We start from the raw sequence: 25,390 nt of genomic DNA, 5'->3' as shown, positions 1-25,390 counted from the left end.
TCTTTCAGTCTGGTTTCCATATCAGTTTTCAAAAATCCTCATCACACAAGACACAACTCTGATGAATGATTGATAGTTTCACCTAAACTGAAAAGATGCTCAAATGCTTTGAAGTGCAGCAGGAAACTGTGATTCAGACAGAGACAAAGTAGATTCCCCAGGCAACAACCCTCCAGGCTTCAGTTTCTGCTGTAATATTAACAGTGATACATTTGGCAGTCATACAAAATGCCTTTATGTTACAGGAGGGGAATAGAAGATGTACAAAATACATTAACACCATGATCCTTTGGAAGATTTTGATTTAAAATCACAGTTACTATGAATCGTTAAGGAATTGCCAGAGGAATGCACAAGTGGAGCCCATTCATGAAAGGAAAAGAAACACACACACACACACACACACACACACACACACACACACACACTCTTTCATGAAACGTATAAAAGGAGTTAGCCAAGAAAAATTTCCACCTCTGACTTAAAAGTATATTTCTATCATATTGAAATAGAACACAGTATGGAGGGATGAATATTAAACTTGGAAGTGAGCGAAGATGGTGATAATCCTGTTTCTAACATAGAATAGCTATAGAACAACATGTAAGTTACCTCACGTCAGGTGTAAAATGGCATTTACAACACTTAAGCTACTTGTGAGTCAATTAAAAATTAACAAACAAAAAACTTCAGCAAAGGTGCAGGATATCAAATAAATCATCAATATTTCTAAACAAAAGAGAAATTGCATGTAAACTATTTTCATATATTATAAGATACTTAGGAGTCTACCTACCAAGACACACACACACATAGGAACTATAGGTTCACAAATACAAAACAATTCTAGACAAAAATGAAGATATATATATAATTGGATAAATATTAATTGCTCATGAATAGGCCCAGACAATATAATAAAAATGAGAATACTACTTAAATTAATTCATTTATTCAGTATCATACCAAACTACCAAATAATTACTTTATAGAGCTATAAAAATAATAAAACTTCATCTAGAAGAACCAAAGGTCAAGAATATCAAAAGAATCAGTGAAATAAAAAATCAATAAGAAGCCTATATAGCATAGTATATTATGAAGCTGTAATCATCCAAATATTTTTACCCTGAGTAATGGAATGGATGTTGATTAGATTATTATATCTAATGCTACTCAGTAATAAAACTTTACCTAATTTCAGATTTGTATATAAGATAAACAAATGACCATAGTAATTTAGTTTTTTAATAAACACAAATCTTAGTGTTGAGGGGCAAGAATTCAGTATATGACAAAAGATGCTGACAAAATTAAAAAGTAGTCTGAGAGAAACTGGCATAGACCCACATTTCCTAACATATGCCAATATTAGCTCAACACACACACACACACACACACACACACACAACACGTACATACCATACACATATAATATTTATATACATGATCTAAAGAGTGATATAAGCAAATTAATGAAGTACAGAAGAAATTACCTAACTGATCACTAGAAGCTTAATAGATAATTTTCATTTTGTAAAATTAGAAAGTTTTTGGAATAATAAAACAACTGCAGATGAAATTAAAAAATAAGTAGGAAATGAAAAACAAAGTCATATCCTTTGACCATTTATTAAATGGGAAATAACACATTTCTTGTAAATATTATGACGTGGCAGTATTCAGAGGAAGAAATAAAGGTAGCAATTATATGAAAAATTTCTTTAAATCATTAATAATTAAGGAAGTGAAAATTAAAACAAATCTGAGGTAACACATTACACACTCATAAAGTTGGCTACGATTATAAAAAAAGTAAAATGACAAATGATACAAGGGATATAGGAAAAATAATGTGCTATTGTTGCAATTGTGAAGTAACTATAACTAGGTCAACAATTTTGAAAATTATTTTAGAACTATGCCCAAAAGTCATTAAACTATGCATACTAAGTGAACCAATGATGCTACTATCATCGAAATAGAACAAAGATACAGGAATGGTCCATGTAAAAATATTTATATAAGTTTGATCACAAAAAATTAGAAAATAAGGGAATGGCCATCAACTAGGGAATGGCTGAATAAGCTATAGTTTATGAACATGATGAAATACTAGAAATGATGCAGGGGGGGCAGCTAGGTGGTGTAGTGGATAAAGCACCGGCCTTGGAGTCAGGAATACCTGGGTTCAAATCCAGTCTCAGACACTTAATAATTACCTAGCTGTGTGGCCTTGGGCAAGCCAATTAACCCCATTTGCCTTGCAAAAACCTTTAAAAAAATGATGCAGGGGAAGATTTCAGAAAAATCAGGAAAGACTTATGATCTGTTTCAAAGTGAAGTGAGCAGAAGCATGAGAATAATTTACACAGTAAGAGCAATGCTATAAAGACAATAATTTTAAAAACAAAATACATCAAAAAGTACCTATTAAGGAATTTTTGATAAATCATTTAGAGAAACTTGGAAGAAAGATGTTATACCAAAAGATAATTATATGAGTATGGCTTTATCCTATGGAAAATTCTTAATGAAATACTAAAGTGTTTTGTTTTTTATGATGTACAAATGGGGCCAACTAGGTGGTATAGTGGATGGAGCACTGGCCCTGGAGTCAGGAGTACATGAATTCAAATCCGGCCTCAGACACTTAATAATTACTTAGCTGTGTGGCCTTGAGCAAGTCACTTAACCCCATTTGCCTTGCAAAAAACTAAAATAAAAATAATGTACAAATAGCAGATTGAATTTGTTGTCGAAAGACTTGAATTATAATTCAGACACAGGAACTTACTAGCTATTTGACCCTGGACAATTCAATCAGTATGCTCATCTGTAAAATGATGCTAATATATCTTGCACTACTGATCTTACACAAGTGATATGAGGAATGAATGCAATTATGGCTACAAAGCAATATATAAAAATTTATATTATTATTATTATTATTATTATTATTATTGATAGTAATAATACTTTAGCAGCTCAAGTGTCCATTATTTTATCTGTGTGGGCTATTCTACCAGTATATACTATAAATACTCCTTTATAGTGAAAACATATTTCTCATCTTATGATCCACATCTGGATGATGGGCACTTATATATTACAAGACAGAAATGTAACAAAAAGATATGTTTTTTTAGCCTAGATATTTTTTTCCACTAAAGCCTAGGAAATATACAGGACTGTATTTCCCCCAAATTGGAAGAAAAGCACATTTCATAGCATTTCCTATTCAAGGCTTTACCTAAAATATGAAGACTTTTCTAAGGAGAGAATCTGCTAGTAAGAATAAGAGTCTTTTGTATGGATCTTCCCTCATCCTCCACAACTATCATGCACAGGGCATCACTTGTGGCTTCAAGAACAAAAGACAAAAAATAAAACCCTAAATCAAGAGCAAAAGACAATTCAACTGCAGATATCAGTGTCAGAGATTGGTTTTTGTTTTTAAAATCATGATGGCTTATTTACTACACTTCAGGGCACTCACAGTTTATAGAATTAAATATGGGTCAACAATCACTAGACACATCAGCAAATGACACTCATTAAAATAAATCACACAAAATAGCCTGCACATTATAACATGTTATGACACTACCACTGCCTTCACAAATAAGAATAAGAATTAAACTTTCAGAGCAAAATATTTCACAGTCTAGATTGCAAATTTTGACAGAGTAAATTCATCATTGGAAAAATCAGGCAAAGCTCAGCTTGCTCTAAAGCAGGAAGTGCATTATTTTATTAAAATTATACTAGAGCAGTGTTTCAGTACTCTTTTTATTAAAAAAAATCATCTTAAGGCAAAGGGTAATTAGCAGCCTTAATTATTAATTTTTTTAAAATCCAAAGCTAAAGCCAAAAGTTAAACAGAAAAACAAACAAACAAAAAAAAGAGCCACAGAATCCTAGAAGCTAAAAGGACAAGTCTAACCCATTCCCAAATAAGTATAACTGCCACAACACTAGTGTTAAGCTCAAATATAAATGGAGCCCCCTAAATCATACATGGTTCCTGTGGACCCATACTGACTTAAAAAAACGAGATATTAACTTTACTTATGTTTTACTATAGTTATATTAATTTTGTTAAATATTTCCCTATTATATTTTAATCTAGTACAGGTCACACTAGGGAGTATTGTGGGCTGTGGCTAGTAGGGTTTGAGTTTGATGTCTGTTCTAATAACATGCCAGTAACTGATATTTAGGAAATGATTCTACTATGCTACTTTAAAGTTTATTAAGCACTATCATCACAATTTGTCTTTGAGCATAACAATTTAACATATCCTCATTTTTCAAATAAGATTCAGAGAAATAGTAACAAATAACTTGTTCACTATTGCCAAGCAAAAAAGTATCAGGTGAAATTAGAAGTCAACTCCTTTGACTCCCAATCTAAGTGAGAAAAGGCCATGAGCTTTAGTTTAGTTCACCTATGTGATCAACAATAAAAAGGGGAGAGCATTTTTAAAGCATGAATCCTCAGCTTATTAAAAATACAACTATAAATTTTGGGTAGATTCACAGAAAAAATTATGTGAGACAAAGTGAAAAATAAATTATCAATTAAAATCCATATTCTAAAGATATTGCTTCCTCTAACAAATTCTATCATTATTAATAAAACATGTTGTTTACTACAGGAATATGGTCAGCAGTGGAGGTAAATTACCATTACCTTCAAGAGAACTAGAAACAAAGGATAAAGAGAGTAAATTATATTATTTGTTTATAAGAAAACATTTGGGTTAAATTGTGGTATAATATAGAGTTCTCATAGAACAAGTAGTATTGATATCATAAATAAGTTATAAAACAAAAGAAAGTCAATTTTATTCAATTTAATATCATTAGATTGCAATGTCAAAGATTGATGAACAAGAAAATATAATGACTACTTCTGCATAGTTATGTTTTAAATACCAATTTATCCAACTTATGAAAAGATAGCTTTCAGCATGTTTTATTTCTAAAATGTTGAGTTCCACAATTTTCTCTTTCCCCTCCCCACTCTGCCTGACAGTGAATAATCTGATATATATTTTATATGTATAATTACGCTAAACACATTTCCATATTAGTCACACTGTGAAAGAAGAATCAGAACAAAGGGAGGGGGACCATGAGAGGAAAAAAATAAAGTATAAAACAAATTTTAAAATCAGAAAATAGTACTCTTTGGTCTGGATTCAAAATCCATTGGTCTTTCTCTGGATGTGGATGGTATTTTCCATCACAAGTCCTTTGACCACTACCATAGTAACTCATCATACAAGGTTGCTGTTAATGTGTACAGTGTTCTCTTGCTTCTGCTCACTTCACTCAGTATCTTTTAAGTCTTTGCCCTTTGATCCAACAATAGGGAAGAGACCCATAGAATTGAAAATAGAGGTGATGCCCATCAATTGGGGAAAGACTGAACAAATTATGGTATATAAATGTGATGAAGTACTATTCTGTTCCAAATTGCTCTCCAGAATGATGAGATCAGTTCACAATTCATTCAATGGTTCTGCATACCCATTACACAATAAGGAATAACTATATCATTCCATGTACCCCAAAAGAGAATCAAAAAGCCTTATTTGGGGGCAGCAAGGTGGAATAGTGGATAGAGCACCAGCCCTGGAGTCAGGAGGACCTGAGTTCAAATCTGATCTCAGACACATAATAATTACATAGCTGTGTGAACTTGGGAAAGTCATTTGACCCCAATACTTTGTAAAAAAAAAACTAACTTAAAAAAAGCCTTATTTTGAATATTGATCATGGAAAAACTTTTCCAGAAAATGAGCAGGAAGAGAATTTTTAATAGATGTCTTTACAGCTACTAAGATAATCACATTCACTCTCTCTTTTTTCCCCATATGTATGTATGAATATGTATAATATTTCAATCTCTCTTGCTAGTTCTTCATCACTAACCATGGAAGTATATCCTGAGTTAGCTATGTATATGTATAGGACAGTCAATAGGTGGAACATTAGAGACTTGGACTTAAAACAACTCAATGATTAAGTTTGAGTGCAAGCACTAATTTTTATTGGTAATATTTTATTTGGCAAATCATTTCACATATGAGTCTCGGTTTCCTCGATGAAATAAGGCTAATAATTCTAGTACCTATCTCAGAGGGCTATTTTTAGAAAAGTGATATGTCTATACTAATAAATGCTTGCTGAATTGAACTTATTATGTTATTGTGAAACTGTGAGCTACTAGAGTTCTCTGTTTTACTAGAAGCAATTAGTATGTGAATCTGAGAAACAATATAATAGATTCTCAAAATCTAGATATTTGAAAAAATTTTTCAAATATATATATATACACAAATAAAAAGAATTTATATATATATATATATATATACACATGTATACACACACACACACACACACACACACACACACGTATTTAAAAATACTTCAGATAAATGAGGCATTTGCTGCTTGTCTAAAATGCCATATTACCTTGATGTAAAAGACTGAAAATTCATCAATGGACTTAGACACTGAATCTATCACTTGGCTTCATAAAGTCTTCGAAAATGACACTGATGGTCAAATTGGTTGGTTTTACATTCAGTTATATGTCAAAACATTGAGAAGAGAAAAAAATGATCCTTGCTACCCACAACAGATACTCAGAATCAACAAAGAGAAAAAAGCAAAATGACTCATCCTTTTCTGATTCTTTCTATGGAGGCTAAATGGAGAAATCAAATACTTATAGGTATGAAACAATGCTCACACTCACAACCATTTCATATATATATATATATATATATACATATATATATGTATATATATATATATATATATATAATTTATACATTAGATCCTCTTCAACTATATGCTCTCAATTATTTACTAATCACAAGATAGTTATGTTTTGGTTTACAACTTATTGTAGAGGGTATAAGTTATTGAAGAGTTATTTTTCTGACTCATTACAGTGAGCTTTTATTTTATGAAGGTTGCCCACAGGTCTGAATGAAGGAAAAAAAACTTAGAAAAATTAATTCTTTTTCACTTTGGCAACAGACAATTAAAAAGAACAATAGCGTATCTCTCATCCTCCATATTTCTCAATAATATTTTTTTTCTGTGTTCATGAACACCTTTCACAGTCTGGTAAAGTCTCCAAATCACTACTAAGAATGTTTTCAAATGTATAAAATAAAGTACATAAAATTACAAAGAGAACAAATTACATTAGATTATAGGTGTCCCAAAAATCTTTGTTCAACTTTAATCATTACCAGGTTAAAGAGCTTTGGAGCATCCTCTACAGTATTCAAAATAACTTGGTCATTATGATTATAGAGTTAAATTGATTTGTTTTTTTATTGTTCTTAATATTCACATTTTGAAGGAATGTATATTATTTTCCTACTTTTGTTTATGTCTCAATCTCCCTTGCTAGTTCTTTCACACTTGTACTAATCATGGAAGTATAATTTCTATTAAGTGTACTTGTCTTCCCAAGTCTATCTCTTACAACTTCTTCTCTATTCGCTCTAAAATTTCTCATTTGGTGATCTCACAAACTCCCAAAGATTCAATAAAATATAAAAGATTATCAAGTCTACACAGTCTCAATCACTTCTAATCGCCTCGTCACGTGCCTCGTCTCTAATGGCATATTCCATTGGCACGATTCAATAAAATATAAAAGATTATCAAGTCTACACAGTCTCAATCACTTCTAATCGCCTTGTCATGTGCCTCGTCTCTAACTGCATATTCAATTGGCACCTCAAATTCAACATGTACAAAACAGATGTAAGTATATTCTTCTCCCACTCCCCAGTCCTTTCCTCCTCTGAACTCCCCTATTTTGTGGAAGGAACCACTACTCATGCATATTGGTGCCATCTCAACACCTCCCTCTTATTAATCTCATAAGTCCAATTTGTTGTCAAATCTTTTCTTTTCTACCTTCAGAAACCTTCTTTGTTGACACACCTACCACTCTAGCCCAATCAGTTTTTCCAGTACAGTCTTCTAATTGGTTTCCCGGTAACAAAACCAAAAATAAAGTACAACTCTTCATAAACTAGTTCCTTCTCCGCTCCCCTGACTTTACTGCATTTACCTTCAAATGATCTCAATATGATTTACATTGTTTTTAGTGACTTTCAACTATGCCCCCCCTCCAACACAGACAGACAGACAGACACACACACACACACACACACACACACACACACACACACACACACACACACACACAAACAAACAAACACAAATCCAAAGAATGGTCTCCTTCTTTATCAATTTTTCTTAAGGCAATTGGGCTTCTTCCAAGTCTCAATTCCAATCTCAGCAATCTCTCAAATTCTTCTTACCTTCTTCACTAAGATAATTCTCATGTATCTAACATGTCTCTAATTATTTATCTCTCCAAGGGCAAGGACTCCACTTTATTTTTTTTTGGAGGGTGCACTGTAGCAGAAAAGAAAGACTACTTAGTGTTTACCAGAGTCATTTGAAGGTACCATGGAGCATGGTAAAGAATCAGGAAGATTTGAGTTCAAATTTAGACTCAGAAGATTACAAGCTGTGTGACCCTAAGAAAAGTCCCTAAATATCTGTCTGCATCAGTTTTATCAAATGTAAAATGGGAGATAATGATAACACCTATGTCACAGTTTTGTTATGAGGATCAGATGAAAAGTGTTTGGTAGAATACCTGGTTCATGCTCTATAAATGCTTATTATGCGATTTCCCCATTTCCAAAAATCTAGTATGTTATAAGAACATAAAAGATTTTTAATTTAAATTTATTTTTATTAAAGATATTATTTGAGTGTTACATTCCCCCCCCAATCTTGCTCCCCCCCCAGAGAAAGCACTCTGTCAGTCTTTACTTTGTTTCCATGTTGTACCTTGATTCAAATTGGGTGTGATGAGAGAGAAATCATATCCTTAAAGAGAAGAGAAGTCTAAGAGGTAACAAGATCAGACAATAAGCTATCTGTATTTTTTTCTAACCTTGCAATTTGTTCAAACTCCACAGCTCCTTATTTGGATACAGATGGTACTCTCCTTTGCAGACAGCCCAGAATTGTTCCCAATTGTTGCACTGATGGAATGAGCAAGTCCTTCAAGGGTGAACATCACTCCCATGTTGCTGTTAGGGTGTACAGTGTTTTTCTGGTTTTGCTCATCTCATTCAGCATCAGTTCATGCAAATCCCTCCAGGCTTCCCTGAAATCCCATCCCTCCTGGTTTCTAATACAACAATAATGTTCCATGACATAAATATACCACAGTTTGCTAAGCCATTCCCCAATTGAAGGACATTTACTGGATTTCCAATTCTTTGCCACCACAATCAGGGCTGCTATAAATATTTTTGTACAAGTAATTTTTTACTCTTTTTTTCCTCATCTCTTCAGGGTATAGACCCAGTAGTGCTATTGCTGGCTCAAAGGGTATGCACATGTTTGTTGCCCTTTGGGCATAGTTCCAAATAGCTCTCCAGAAGGGTTGGATGAGTTCACAGCTCCACCAACAGTGTAATATTGTCCCAGATTTCCCACATCCCTTCCAACAATGATCATTATCCTTCCTGTTCATACTGGCCAATCTGAAAGGTGTGAGGTAGTACCTCAGAGAAGCTTTAATTTGCATTTCTATAATAATTAATGATTTAGAGCATTTTTTCATATGTCTATAGATTACTCTGATCTCCTCATCTGTAAATTGCCTTTGCATATCTTTTGACCATTTGTCCATTGAGGAATGGCTTTTTGTTTTAAAAATATGACTCATTGCTCTGTATATTTTAGAAATGAGCCCTTTGTCAGAATCATTAGTTGTAAAGACTGTTTCCCAATTTACTGCATTTCTTTTGATCTTGGTTACATTGATTTTATCTGTGCAAAAGCCTTTTAATTTAATGTAATCGAAATCATCAAATTGGTTTTTGGTAATGTTCTCCAACTCTTCCTTAGTCATAAACTGTTCCCCTTTCCATAGATCTGACAGTTAGACTAGTCCTTGATCTTCTAATTTGCTTATACTATTGTTTTTTTTGTCTATGTCCTGTAACCATTTGGATCTTATCTTGGTAAAGGGTGTGAGGTGTTGGTCTAATCTAAGTTTCTTCCATACTAACTTCCAATTTTCCCAGCAATTTTTATCAAACAGGGAGTTTTTATCCCAATGGCCAGACTCTTTGGGTTTATCAAACAGCAGATTACTATAATCATCTCCTGCTTTTACTTCTAGTCTATTCCACTGGTCCACCACTCTATTTCTTAGCCAATACCACACACTTTTGATGACTGATGCTTTATAATATAATTTTAGATCAGGTAGGGCTAAGCCACCTTCTTTTGCACTTCTTTTTCATTAAGCTACTGGCAATTCTTGACTATTTATTTCTCCATATGAATTTACTTACAATTTTTTCTAACTCATTAAAGTATTTTTGATTGGTAAGGAATTTTGATTGGTAAGGCACTGAACAGATAGTTTAGTTTTGGTAGAATTGTCATTTTTATTACATTAGCTCTACCTATCCATGAGCAGTTGATATTTGCCCAGTTATTTAAATCTAATTTAATTTGTATGAGAAGTGTTTTATAATTGTTTTCAAAAAGATTCTGAGTCTGTCTTGGCAAATAGATTCCCAAATATTTTATACTGTCTGAGGTTACTTTGAATGGGATTTCTCTTTCTAGCTCTTCCTGCTGTTTCTTGCTAGAGATATACAGAAAAGTTGAGGATTTGTGAGGGTTTATTTTATAACCTGCAACTTTGCTAAAATTGCTAATTGTTTCCAGTAGTTTTTTAGATGATTTCTTGGGATTCTCTAGGTAGACCATCATGTTGTCTGCGAAGAGTGAGAGTTTTGACTCTTCCTTCCCAATTCTAATTCCTTTTATTTCTTTTTCTTCTCTAATTGCCGTTGCTAACATTTCTAATACCATATTGAATAGTAGTGGTGATAATGGGCATCCTTGTTTCACCCCTGATCTTATTGGGAATGCCTCTAGCCTCTCCCCATTGAATATAATGCTTGTTCATGGTTTCAGGTAGATACTGCTAATTATTTTAAGGAACAGTCCATTTATTCCTACACTCTCTAATGTTTTTAATAGGAATGGATGCTGTATTTTGTCAAAAGCTTTTTCAGCATCTATTGATATGATCATATGATTTCTGATAGGTTTGTTGTTGATATAATTGAGTATACTAACAGTTTTCCTAATATTGAACCAACCCTGCATTCCTGGAATAAATCCTAGTTGATCATAACATATTATCCTAGTGATGACTTGTTGTAATCGTTTTGTTAAGATTTTATTTAGGATTTTTGCATCTATATTCATCAGGGAAATAGGTCTATAATTTTCTTTCTCTGTTTTAACTCTTCCTGCTTTAGGTAACAGCACCATGTTGGTTACATAGAAAGAGTTAGACAGAGTTCCATTTTTCCCTATTTTTCCAAAGCGTTTAATATAGGATTGGAACCAATGGTTCCTTAAATGGTAGAATTCACTTGTGAATCCATCAGGCCCTGGAGATTTTTTTTTAGGGAGTTCAATGATTGCTTGTTGAATTTTTTTTCCTGAGATAGGGCTGTTTAGGTATTTGATCTCTCCTTCATTTAACCTGAGCAACTTATAAAAATATCCATTCCAATATACATTTCACTTAGATTATTAAATTTATTGGCATAGAGTTGGGCAAAATAATTTCAAATTATTACTTTAATTTCCTCCTCATTGGTGGTGAGTTCACCTTTTTCATTTATGATACTAGCTATTTGCTTTTCTTCTTTTTTTTAAAGCAAATTTACTAGAAGTTTATAAATTTTATTGGTTTTTTCATAATACCAACTTTTGGTTTTGTTTATGAATTCAATAGTTGTTTTGCTTTCAATTTTATTAATTTCTCCTTTAATTTTTAGAATTTCTAATTTGGTACTTAGTTGGGGATTTTTGATTTGTTCTTTCTCTAATTTTTTTAGTTGCATGTTTAGTTCATTGATTTCCTCTTTCTCCAATTTATTCATATAAGCATTTAGAGCTATAATATATCTCCTGAGAGTTGCTTTGAATGAATCCCATAGGCTTTGGTATGTTGTTTCATTATTATCATTATCTAGGATAAAATGGTTAATTCTTTCTATAATTTGTTTTTTGGTCCAATCTTTTTTTAAAATGAGGTTATTCAGTTTCCAATTTGTTCTGGGTCTATATCTCCTTGGCCCAGTATTGCATATGACTTTTACTGCATTGTGTTCTGAGAAAGATGTATTCACTATTTCTGCCTTTCTGCAGTTGATCATTAGGTTTTTATGTCCTAGTACATGGTCAATTTTTGTATAAGTTCTATGTACTGCAGAGAAAAAAAGTATATCCCTTTCTATCCCCATTCAGTTTCCTCCATAAGTCTACCATAACTAATTTTTCTAACAATCTATTTACCTCCCTAATTTCTTTCTTTTTTGTTTCATGATTCGATTTATCTAGATATGATAGCAGGAGGTTGAGGTCTCCCACTACTAGAGTTTTGCTGTCTATGTCTTCCTGTAATTCTTTCAGCTCTCCTCTAAGAATTTGGGTGCTGTCCCACTGGGTGCATATATATTCAATATTGAAATGACTTTATTGTCTATGGTACCTTTTAGGAGGATAAAGTTTCCTTCCTTATCTCTTTTAACCCCATCTTCTTTTTGCTGCTGCTTTGTCTGAGACAAGGATTGCTACCCCTGCTTTTTTTACTTCAGCTGAAGCAAAATATATTTTGCTCCAACCTTTCACCTTTACTCTATATGTATCTCTCTGCTTCAAATGAGTTTCTTGTAAGCAGCATATTGTAGGATTCTGGTTTTTAATCCACTCTGCTATTTGCTTAAGATTTAAGGGAGAGTTCATCGCATTCACATTCAAGGTTATGATTACTAATTCTTTATTGCCCTCTGTGCTATCTTCCCTCAGTTTGTATTTTTCCCCCTTTCTTTTCCCTTTATCCATATTCCCCAGTCTGCTTCTTAAAACCACCCCCTTCAGTGTTTTTGCCTTCCTATATCACACCCTCCCCTTTGTTTCCCCTTTCCCTTTTTCCCTTCCCTTCCTTTTATTTCCCCTTATTTCCCCCACTCCCCTTCCCTTTTTCATCCCCCCTCCCCTTTTCCCCTTTTAATAGTTGAAAGGTTAGATGTTTTATAAGTTAACTGAGTATGTGTAGGTTGACTTTAAGCCAAGTCTGATGAGAAGATTCAGGTGTTTTTCCTCTGCTCCCTTCTTCTGCACTATTACCATAGGTATTTTGTACCTCTTAGTGTAATGAGATTTGCCCCACTCAATTCCCCTCCCTCCACTCATCTCTTTCCTGTCCCCCTTTTTAGGGTGGTAGTGTTTTATTTTTAGATCCTTCTATCTAAGTCATAGAAAATTCTGAGTGTCTGTCCCTTCTAGTTCAGTATATTCTATCAAATAGAGTCAAAATTCCTGAGAGTTATTAGTCTTCCTCCCAAGTGGGGTTAAAGCCAGTTATATCCCATTAGAGAGTAGTCTAATGGACAGGTCATGAATGTCCACCATGTCTGGCTAGGTGTATTCTCTCTGTTAGAGTTACATTTCTCAAGGTTTATGAGAATCTTTTTTTTTGACCCCCATGCTGGGATATAGCCAATTTCAACTTACTGGATTGCATTATTTTTTCCTTTTACCGCCCCCCCCCTTTTTACCTTTTCATGTGTCTTTTGAACCTCCTGTTTGATGTCCAAATTTTCTGTTTAGCTCTGGTCTTTTCATCAGAAATTTTTGGAATTCTTCCATTTCGTTAAATGTCCATCTTTTTCCCTGGAAGAGAAGGCTCAGCTTTGCAGGAAAGTAGATTCTTGGCTGCATTCCAAGCTCCCATGCTCTTCGAAATATCTCGTTCCAGGCCCTTCGATCCCTTAAAGTTGATGCAGCCCGGTCCTGTGTGATCCTTACTGTGGTTCCTTCATATTTAAATTGTTTCTTTCTGGCTGCTTGCAGGATTTTCTCTTTTATCTGATAGTTCTGCAGTTTGGCCACAACATTCCCTGGTGTTTTCATTTTAGGATCTTTTTCTGGTGGGGATCAATGTACTCTTTCAATAACTACTTTGCCCTCCGATTCCATGATATCAGGGCAGTTTTCCATCACTAGATACTGTAATATTAAGTCCAGGCTTTTTTTCTCTTCAATGTTTTAAGGAAGTCCTATAATTTTCAGGTTGCCCCTCCTCAATCTATTCTCAAGGTCAGTGGTTTTGTTGATGAGGCATTTTACACTTGCTTCTATTTTTTCTATTTTTTGATTTTGTTTAACTGACTCTTGATGTCTCGTGGAGTCATTAGTTTCTGTAGACTCCATTATTTTTTGGGGGGGGGTAGTTTTCTTCATTAACCTTTTGCAACTCCTTTTCCAATTGGTCAATTCTACTTTTGAAAGAGCTTTCCATTTGACCAATTGAGTTTTTGAGAGAATTAATTTCTTTTTGCATTTCCTCATTTGAGGATCTGAGAGAATTATTCTCATTTTGTAATTGTCAAATTGATGATCTGAGAGATTTATTCTCCTTTTGTGTTTGTCCAATTGTACTTTCTAAGGTTTTGTTTTCTTGTTGCCAGGTATTAATTGTCTCTCCCAAATTTTTAAGCTCCCTCCTTATTTCTTCAAGGAAATCTTTCTGTGCTGGAGACCAGATTGTATTCTCCTCAGAGGTTCCAAGTCTCTCTGGGATGGGGTCTTTCCCTTCCAGGAATTTTTCTGTGGATCCAACTTTCCTGCTGACCCTTCTTCATTATGCTAAGACCTTGAGTTGGGTGGGGCTGGTTCACCTGGGCTTGGGATAGCTAAAGGCTTTACTGAGTGCAGTTTCTCTGGCTGGCCAGTAGGAGGTGCTGGTTGCCCTCTCTGGAGTGTCTGTGACCTTGTTTACAAGGCCTTCTCCCTTTGCCCGAAGGCAGGAGTTGGAACTATTGAATTCTTTTGCCTTCAATCAATGGTGGGCTTTACCCTGGCCTGAGGTCATTCCTCAGCTGGGATGGTTCTTCTGCTCACACACCTAGGCCTGAGGCAGAAGTGGTTTGTCTTTGTTTGGGAGGAGGCCTCTGTGCAATGGAGGCGTGCCCTCAGAGTTTCTCAGACCTGAGAAGCCCAGGGATGGTGTCCACAGCTCTCCTGCACCAGAACTCTTACCCCCCAGCCTGGTCCCCGAGCTCCAGGGGGGCAGCACCAACACCAGCGCCTCTGCTTCCCCGAGGACCCAAGCCCCTTTCATCCAGCCCCACCTCTGATCCAGCAGGTCCGGCTCTCTGGCCCTCAGACTCCCGGTTCCAATTCAGGTATTAATCTGGCTGATCCGGGGCTGATCCTCCCTCTGAGCCCAGACTTACCCACCCAAATTTGGCCACAGCTGCTGCGGGAGACAAATCCTGAGGTAAGATGTTCTTTCTCCTGGCTTTTCTTTCTGGGTTTTGTAGGTCGGATTTCTTTTAAGAGGTTTGTTTCATGTGATAGATGGGGAAGAGATCAGGAGACTTTAGAACTGTGCCTGTCTTCTCTCCGCCATCTTGGCCGCTAGTCTCTTAAAAGATTTTTGATTGAAGTTCTGCCTAAAAATATTTTGGTCTCTATAGAGCCTTTTCTTATTTTCTTCCACACCAATATGACAGTGGAATCAAAAAAATATCAACAAGATTATAGAGACTTTCCTACTAAAATGCCAAATTGTTTTAGATTGATTCATAGTGTTCTAGTGTGCCAATCTTTCCACAGGCCCTTCCCAGTATCATTGGGAAATTTATTTGGGAAAAATTGCTAGAAAAAAGGGTATGCACTGACAGTTTGGTTACTCTTTGGACCAGTTCTAAATTTCTATCCAGAATGGCAGGATCAGTTCACAACAGCACCAACAGTGCATAAGTAATCTTATTTTTCCACATGTCTTCCAATATTTATCATTTCCCTTTACTGTCATATTAGCCAAATTCACAGGAGTGAGGTGGTATCTCAGACTTGCTTTAATTAGCATTTTTCTATTTAATCGTGACAGAGCATTTTTTTCATGTGACTATAGATAGCTTTAATTTCTTCATCTGAAAACTAGTTATGCATATCCTTTGACTATTACCGAATTGGGGGATGGCTTGCATTCTTATAAATTTGACTCAGTTCTCTATATTTTTGAAAATGAGATCGTTATCAGAAACACTTGTTATGTCACATCTTTCTGCTTCCCTTCAAATCTTAATGGCTTTGGTTTTGTTTGTGCAAAGACTTTTTAATTTAATGGAATCAAAATTATTTATTTTGCATTTCATGGTATTCTCTATCTTGTTTGATCATAAATTATTTCCTTTTCTGGATCTAACAGAAAAATTATTCCTCGCTCTCCTAATTTGATTATGATATCATCCTTCTGTGACAAGATTTTAATCATAGACCTAATTTGATCTTTTATCTTGGTACATGATGTTCTATGCTGAACATTCATTTTCGATATATTATTTTGTAATGTTGGTTTAAGTTTTGAAGACATGAACAGCAACTCTGACAAAAGCTACAGTTACAAAAGGAGTGTCAGGGGTAAATAAAAGTGAGACCCAAAGACAGCAATGCTGTAAATATTAAAGAAAAAGTAATTATTTCCCCCCAAAATTCACCATTATTATAAAAAAGCTTAAGAAATTAGGACAAACATCATAGAATTGACCAAGATTAAAAGCAATGTATTAAATTGGGAAACAATTCTTACAATTAATGTTTCTGACAAAGGATTCAATTCTAAAGTACATAGAGAAGTGACTCAAATTTATAAGGAAATAAATCATTCCCATAAAAATGATCAAAGGTTATGCAAAGGCAATTCTCAGATGAAGAAATTAAATCTACGTATGAGAATGAAAAATTGTTCTACATCATTATTAATTAGGAAAATGCAATTAAAACAACTCTGAAGGACCATTTCATACTTATCAGATTGACCAATATAACTAAAAAGAAAAATGATCCATGTTGGAGGAGAAAATTGGGACACTAATGCATTGCCAGCAGAGTTGTAAACTGATCCAAGCATTCTGGAGAGCAATTAGGAATTATGCCCAAAGGTCAATTAAACCATGCATACCCTTTGACCCAGCAATACCACTGGGTCAGTATCCCAAAGAGGTCCAAATAAAGGGGGAAAAGTCCACAAATACAAAACTAATAGGAGCTTTTTTTGTGTGGTGGCAAAGAATTGGAAATTGAGGGGATGCCAATAAATTGGGCAATGTCTGAACAAATTGTGGCATATAAACATGATGGAGCACTATTGCTCTATGGGAAATCAGGAGGGGACAAGATTTCAGTAAAGACTGGAAAGACTTTTATAAATTGATGCTGAATGAAGTGGGCAGAACCAAAAGAACAACATACACACTAATAACAACATTGAGGGATGATCAACTATGATGGGTTTGTTCATGTCAGCAGTATAATAATCAAAGACAATTCTAAAAGACTTGTGAAGGAAAATATCATCCATATGCTGAGAAGCAACTGTGGAGTTTAAACATATACCAAAGTTTACTATCTTCAATTTTTAAAAGTTGTCTTGTGTATTATGTTATTTTCTTTCTAATTTTTTTTCCTTCCATTTGAATTTGACACTTCTTTCACAATGATTAATATGGATCTATGTTTGCCATAATTATAGATGTAGAGGCTACACTAGATTGATTTTTCTCAGGGAAAGAGAGAGGAGGGAAGGGAGGGTGGGTGAAAAATGTAAAAACTCATAATCTTGGGGAAAAAATGGTGAAAACTCCCATTACATTTTACTGGAAAAAATAAATAAAATTTTTTAAAAAGTCACAGAATTATAAAATTTTAGAGATGAAAGAACTGAGAAATGACTCTTTTCCAAGACTATCGTTTTAAATTAAAGAAACTAAGGCCTAGAAAAATGAAGGACTTGTCTAAGTCACATTACTAGTACTAACACAGACAAATCAAACACAGAACTCCTCATTTCCTGTCCATCACTCTTTCCCATAAATCTCATTTTATGAGCACTGCCCTTTTCCATTTCATCCATGAATAAATGGTTACATTAATTTCTTCACAGTATATGAGAAATAAAACCTAAGAATTAAGGAAAGAAGGAGAAAAGGCATCTCAAATAGTCCAGAATCTAATGCCATTCCCAGGCTCCACCCTCTTTATCTCATTTAAAATTTTCAATTTAATCATTCAGTACAGATATCACATTGTTAAAAATGAAACTTACAATCATTCTCTGGCAAGCCTCTTTTCAGTCATTCCTATAAAATGTCTCAAGAACAAAATTACACAATGGTCCTCTTAACCAATAATTAATTTTTTAAAAGAAAGTCAGAATTACTAATCATGACATAAATTTAAAAAAAAAGCCATGAGTACTATATGGGGGTTGGTGACAAAATAGTGAATGCAAAAGGGAGGAAAGCTTTAAAAAAGAAGATGCTACTGCTGTGACAAATTCTGTTTTTGCAAGTTTCAAGACATAATCTCAGTAAAACTGAAATAATCTTTAGTCTCAAGAATATGCTATTCAAAATTTAGCCAAATTATTTCTGGCCTTGGAAAGAAATCAAAAGAATCAATTCCATTTGATTTTATATAGCTAAATGCTGTAGGGTAGCATAAGTGCAAACAAAAAAAATAGCTATGCTTTGAAATTTAGATCAATGAATTCAAGTCAAGTGGGGCTGCTAGGTGGCACAGTGGATAAATCACCGGCCCTGGAGTCAGGAGTACCTGGGTTCAAATTCGGCCTCAGACAATAATTACCTAGCTGTGTGGCCTTGGACAAACCACTTAATCCCATTTGCCTTGTAAAAACCCAAAAGAAAAAGCAAAAAAACAAAGAAAAAAGAAAAACATCATTCAAAAGTGTTATTGGTAAACACTTTAGGGCCTGTGTTGTAAAATGTATGTTATTAGCCAAAGCTACATGGGATAGTTTGCAATCTTAAAGAAGGTTTAAGCAATTAAAGTAGTATATTTAAAGGCAACTGATTTCAAAGTAATCAAAAGAAAACTTTTGTTTTATTTTTGTTAAGTTTCTTCCATTGAGAATTACAACTCTTTTCTGATTTTGCAAGAGGCTGGGTATCATTATCTATACTAGTAAAATCTGAATGTAAGCAAATATCTCTATTATTAACCATTTTAGTACATATCTTAATATTTGTAAATAAGTAATTTCTTTACTAACTACATACTATACTACTAGGGCATTCTAAGAATTATAAGCTATAAAAACAAAAATATAAATTAGAATAAAGCCCCAGTTGCCCTGCTCCAGTTATGGCTTTGAGGTGAATGATGGGCCACATTAGAAATCGCAGAGAATTAAGGAAAAATTATAATCATCATTATTATAATCTCTTGCCAGAATGAAGCTCCAATTTGCAGCCTTGGTTTGCTAGCAACAATCCAGTTTGCGTAAGAAATTACCATCAGCAACATTCAGTTAATGATCAGACCCTACATATAAAAATGAAAATGGAAGAGATAAGAGTGCCATAGAGATCTTTTCCAATGTTCTCATTTGACAAATAAGAAACTAAAGCCCAGAAAGTTAACTGACAAGCCCAAGGTCACCCAAGGAGAAATCAACCAGGAAAATCTGATTGGTCAAGTCAAGGTATTCTAACTCCAATTCCAATGCTATTATCTAATGAAAAAAGATCTCTAGACAGCAATTTGGTATAAACATCATTGTTCTTGCCTTTCTTGGTTAATCATTAATCACAGACTATCTAAACCACCTGCCAAAAATGTTTTAAAATGATTCATGAAAAATGGGGATTCCAAAAATAAAAATTTATTTATCTTCAATTTCAAATTTTTTCTAATATATAAGAAAAAATCTATAGTAACAAGAAAACATTTTATTCATTTGCACAATTTCTCCTATAGATATCAACAGTCTTCAGAAAGTATTATTTGTAGTCATGCCTATCTGACATTCTCCAGTTTACTCAAAAAATTTTATGGTTTGGTATTACAGCAATATACAAATTTGACAGCTTACAATAGGATCTTGTCACTGTAGCAAATCTTTCTGACAATAAATACCATATAGCTGGTAATGTACATTTTTAATACAATTTTTTTTAAAATCTTGCAAAAATAGGGATATATATATATATGTGTGTGTATGTGTGTTTAGATTAGACAACATAATCTTAATGAATAAGAAAACTTTTAACTATTTTTATAAATTATGACAGTAAATAATTATTTCATCATCTGTAATCTCTTCCTGTTCTTCCTGTTTTATTATTTAAAAAAAGGAATCAATGATATTTACAGGCCTTTCCTCAACATTGTTAAAACCACAAAGATTACTTATGTCTGTTGCTGCTCATTATTTCTTAGTATTTCTCAATGACATTGCAAAAAAAAATAAGCAAAATAGGAATGTGGATAAATCAGTACTAAGTAATGGGGACATAATGACTTTTCTTGATTGCCTGGTATAGCATTTTTTATATGGGTTGAAAGGTAATCAATATGTCTACATTTTCAGAAATTCATTAACAGTGGCGTTTTCAAATATACAACCTCATTCCTCTGAGAAAGAAAGCTGGAGTTATCCCCTAACACAACTGGAAAATTAACAAAATGAGTCTGGAAGTATTATTAAGACTCAGAAGATAAACGCCATTCATATTTCTATGTAATTCTACTTTTAGCAAGGCAAATATATATCAGTAGAAAGTTCACTCTTTTTTTCTCCCTTGATTCAAATCTTTTCTTGGAATACCACTGTGAAACCACTCAATTTTAAGAATTGAAGTACCCTTCAATATTGTAATCTTTGGCTTTCAAGCTCACTATTATTTGCCTTCAAATACAAATTTTAAAGTGTACAGAGGATTCCAAATAGAATAGTAAGATTTCAGCCAGATGGTGAAAGACTTGTGGATCCGTTATCATAGTGGTATAAATTCCTTTTCAAAATAATGTTTCTCACTCAGAGTACCCTTGTGTTTATACTCTGCTGACTTGTCAAATATAAATTTAAAGTCATCAAATGTCTAGAAGCCACTCCAGCTATTCCAAAATTCATTCCTACTTCAATTCTGTAGCAGAAATAGAATTTCAGATATAAAAGTAATAGAAAGTTCTACAGATAAAGAAACAAATGGCACATTATGAGCAAGCTTCCCATAGCTACATGAGCAAACCAATTTAAAATGTAATATACTTGGGGCGGCTAGGTGGCATAGTGGCTAAAGCACCAGCCTTGGAGTCAGGAGTACCTGGGTTCAAATCCAACCTCAGACACTTAATAATTACCTAGCTGTGTGGCCTTGGGCAAGCCACTTAACCCCATTTGCCTTGCAAAAAATTAAAAAAAAAAAAGTAATATACTCAAGTTTACCTGTTAGATCTATGGAAAAGGAAGCAGTTTATAACCATGGAAGAGATGAACATCATTAAAAACAAACTAGATACTTTTGATTACATTAAATTAAAAAGCTTTTGCTTTTGCTCGGTAGCCAAGATCAAAAGAAATGTAGTAAATTGGGAAACAATTTTTAGAACTAGTATTTCTGAAAAGAACTCATTTCTAAAATATTCAGAGAACTGAATCAAATTTTCAAAAAAAAAGGGCATTTCCCCAGACAAATGGTCAAAGGATATACAAAGGCAATTTACAGATGAGGAAATTAAAGCGACCCATAGTCATATTTCTTATGATATCAATTTCATCTTTTTTTATTACACCATTCCCAAGATATCTTTTCTTCTTTTACCATCCTCCTGTCCTATATATCTCTTCTCTCAGCATTCTCTTTTTAATTTCAGATACATTTTCATTCAATATGAAAAATGAAAATTAGTTAACCTAAGGAAATTCCTGCATATATTTTCTCTCCCTTTCCAAACTCTTTACCTACTTCACATTTACTCTTTTTTTTTTTTTTTTTTTTAGTTTTTGCAAGGCAAATGGGGTTAAGTGGCTTGCCCAAGGCCACACAGCTAGGTAATTATTAAGGGTCTGAGACTGGATTTGAACCCAGGTACTCCTGACTCCAAGGCTGGTGCTTTATCCACTACGCCACCTAGCCACCCCTCCACTACGCCACCTAGCCGCCCCCACATTTACTCTTAATTAAAAGGCCAGGCTAACAGAAGAGTTACTAAAACAAATTCCTAACCTATTTTCCAATAATTTCTTCTTTTAAGTGAATATTCCTTATGTTGCCTCCCATGAATCATTTCATTTACTTACCACTCATAACTGCTAACAGCTTCAATTTCTAAGACTTCTCCATCCTCCAGCTTCCTCAGTGCAAAATTTTAAGACAGGTCAAGTCTGTATTTACCATCTTTCTTTTCATAGATAAAGAAATAAATAAAATATATTCACAAATTCACAATCGCCCAAAGAATATAAATCACCTTTACCATTCTTTCATTCTCTCCTCTCAAATAAAGATACACACATGCATACATATATATATGAATAAAAATATATACACAAACATAATATACATATATGGATACCTATGTGTATGTATGGGGTAGCTAGATGGCACGGTAGATAAAAGCACTGGACTTGAAGTAAGAAAGAACAAAGTTCATGTCTGAACTCAGACACAATAGCTATGTGACTCTGGGCAAGTCACTTAATGCCTGCCTACACAAAACTGGAAAAGAAAAGGATAATTCACTCCAGATTTTCCTGCCAAGAAAATCCCATGGACAGGTATTTCATGGGTCATGAAGAATCAGAATTGACATTAAGATACACTATCCCTGTTTGTGTGTGTGTGTGTGTGTGTGTGTGTGTGTGTGTGTGTCTTTCCTTCTTCTATCTTCATTAATTCAAAGCACTGTTCCTGCTTTTTCCACTATTTCAACCTTTTTTCATGGAAAATATAATGTAATTCATATTTAATTGCTCAGAGGTAGTTTCATTTAAAAATAAAATGTTTTAATTGTTTATAGTGGAATTTCAGACATTATAAAAATGACAGTGATAATGTCTGTGGAATGATATTCAAGAATAAAATGAAATTCTCACTCTTCAAATCCCCCATTAACTCTTCATAACTGTAAAGGCAGTGTGACTTCACTTTAATATAGTTTGTGGAACCCGAGGTTAGTAATCCCTTCCAGCGTTCAATGGAGTTACCCGACATGGAACCTACAGTAATATACAATGGATTGATTATATATTACACAGTTATAATAATGTTCAAGTGCGAAAACTGATCCTTTTATCCTTTTTGCGTGCATAAAATCTAGATCTGTTCTTGCTGTATTTAAACCATATCCTTTTCCTGGTAAGATCACTATGCATGGAATTTTAGCCTGCTTACATAGCAATTCCTAGAATTTGTTAGTAATGGATAGCAATTGCTTTACATGCCACTAAGAAGCAGTATTTCTGTGTTTCAGCAATTCTGCATAAGGACTGAATACATTTAAAAAACAAAAGAAAGAATAATTTGATTGGATGGAAATTATTGTAGGTATGAATCAGTCAGTCACTATGTGCACAAAAGAGATAATTATGAATATGTTATTCAGTTATCATGTGTTTTTATATTCTAAACATTGTAGTCTTATCTTGTTATTTTGGATTTTTTTAGCAGACAATGCATTTGAAGAAAATCTCAAAACGCTACATTGTGGCCATTGTAAGAGGTATTGAGACATAAATAAAAATAAAATGAACTACTTCATTAAAGTATTTGAAATAATAGTGTTTAAAAAATCAGAATAAAAATTGCTTTAAATGCTCAGTGATGTCAGGTTTTCCTATTATTAATGTTCATTACTCCTCACAGAGCATGAACTCCAGACTTAACCATCTTTCTTTTCATACAGAAATAAATACAATACATACACATTCCTCCCAAAAATATAAATCACCTTCATGTTTCTTTCATTCTCTCCCCCCACATAAAGATACATACATATATAAATAAAAATATACACATATATATAATGCATATATTCATACATGTGCATATATGGAGCAGATGACACAGGAGATAAAGCACTGGACTTGGAGTAAGAAAGACCAAAGTTTGACTATGTTACTATTTAACAGGGTCAGTGGACATTAACACACTAGCTAGGATTCAGACTATTCTTAGACACGGTCATTTTGAAATCTAATTTCCTGTGGGCCAACAGTCACTGGATCTACTTAATTTTTGTCATCCTATAAGTAGAATGCTTTTATTTACCTTTGTAGATATGTGAGAAAAATGTATCAATGTAAACCAATATTATAATGTTTACTTAGAGGACTCTCAGTTAGAAAGTTTTACAGACTAGCTTTACAAAAGCTACATTATGTACATCTGAACAAAAAGATCAATGGAAGAATTACTAAAACAAGTTGTCAAAAAATGTTCAGGCATATTAATACTTAGGAAGATATTAGTTATTCCATCCAATCATCTACAACAAAAAGTTATGATGTTTCTGCAATTTTTATGTATATATTAGAAAACTAAGATGTTTGTCCCTTACTCATTGTTTCTGCATTTCATGTTGCAGAATAGTATATGAATCATTCAATTTTCATTTCTAAATAATATTTAGGAGTGTACCATACATTGTACTATAAATAGGAAATTAGTTGTCTTATGTGAATACCTGATGAAGCATTTCTTGGAATTATCAGGCCTAGAAATAATTTTTCGGACCTAATAGTTACCCTGTATAAACTTTTAGTTTAATGACTGAGAATTCAGATCCTGAAGTCTTTAATAACTTTGTTCATTCCTTATTGAATGATGGATGCTGGGCTGTTGAGTGGTTTCCAAGATGAGCACAAATTATTCAAACAGGTGAACCAGAGCATCTTTGTGACCCAGAATATACCGATGCTGTTCACTAGATGGCACTTCCATAAAAGTCTCTGAATTGAACCCTTAACCCATATACCTTTATCCACATTAATTATACCTGATTATATTAATAATATTCACTAATTTGCGAACAGAGTGGTTAAAAAAGCCAAATATAACAAACTGCTCTAATGATGTGAACACTGGATTCAATATTTTTTTTAATTGTTTTGGCTTTTAATTTGTTATTCAAAATGACAGTGTTCTTTTTAAATAACAAATTGTGGATTTGCATGAGGGGGCACTGTGCTGAATCACCACTCTCACTTTCACCTCCAGAACCATCTCAGTCAAGTGGCCAGATACGAATTAAGATGACTGGAAATGGCCTTGGCGAGGGTCAAAAGAACATTGTACACTGTAACAACGATATGGAGGTGGTCAATGTTAATTGACTTGCTCATTCCTTCAGTGCAACGATCAGGGACAATTTTGGGCTATCTGTGATGGAGACTAACATCTGCATC

General features: G+C 33.8%; 1 protein-coding gene across 11 annotated transcripts in view; it reads right to left on the bottom strand.

Annotated features, from left to right (window-relative positions):
* Positions 1–25,390, bottom strand: part of KDM4C (lysine demethylase 4C) — a 502,779-nt gene that overhangs the window by 168,139 nt on the left and 309,250 nt on the right. The window contains exon 18 of one of the 11 annotated variants that reach the window (XR_012470847.1): positions 22,286–22,382. The exons of 8 other annotated variants lie outside the window; for them this stretch is intronic. Coding sequence is in view for 2 of the 3 variants with exons in the window: in XM_074197499.1 (XP_074053600.1) it covers positions 22,354–22,386 (33 nt within the window). In the remaining variant the exon portion in view is untranslated. Of the gene's footprint in view, positions 1–13,195; positions 15,627–22,285; positions 22,387–25,390 lie in introns of those variants that run through there. 2 more of the 11 variants (XM_074197500.1, XM_074197499.1) reach the window with 2 other exon arrangements.

The sequence above is a fragment of the Macrotis lagotis genome, chromosome 8 (assembly GCF_037893015.1).
Source record: "Macrotis lagotis isolate mMagLag1 chromosome 8, bilby.v1.9.chrom.fasta, whole genome shotgun sequence".
NCBI classification, from domain to species: domain Eukaryota; kingdom Metazoa; phylum Chordata; class Mammalia; order Peramelemorphia; family Peramelidae; genus Macrotis; species Macrotis lagotis.
Note: the sequence above shows the minus strand (reverse complement) of the source record. Positions and strands in the feature narration are given on the sequence as shown.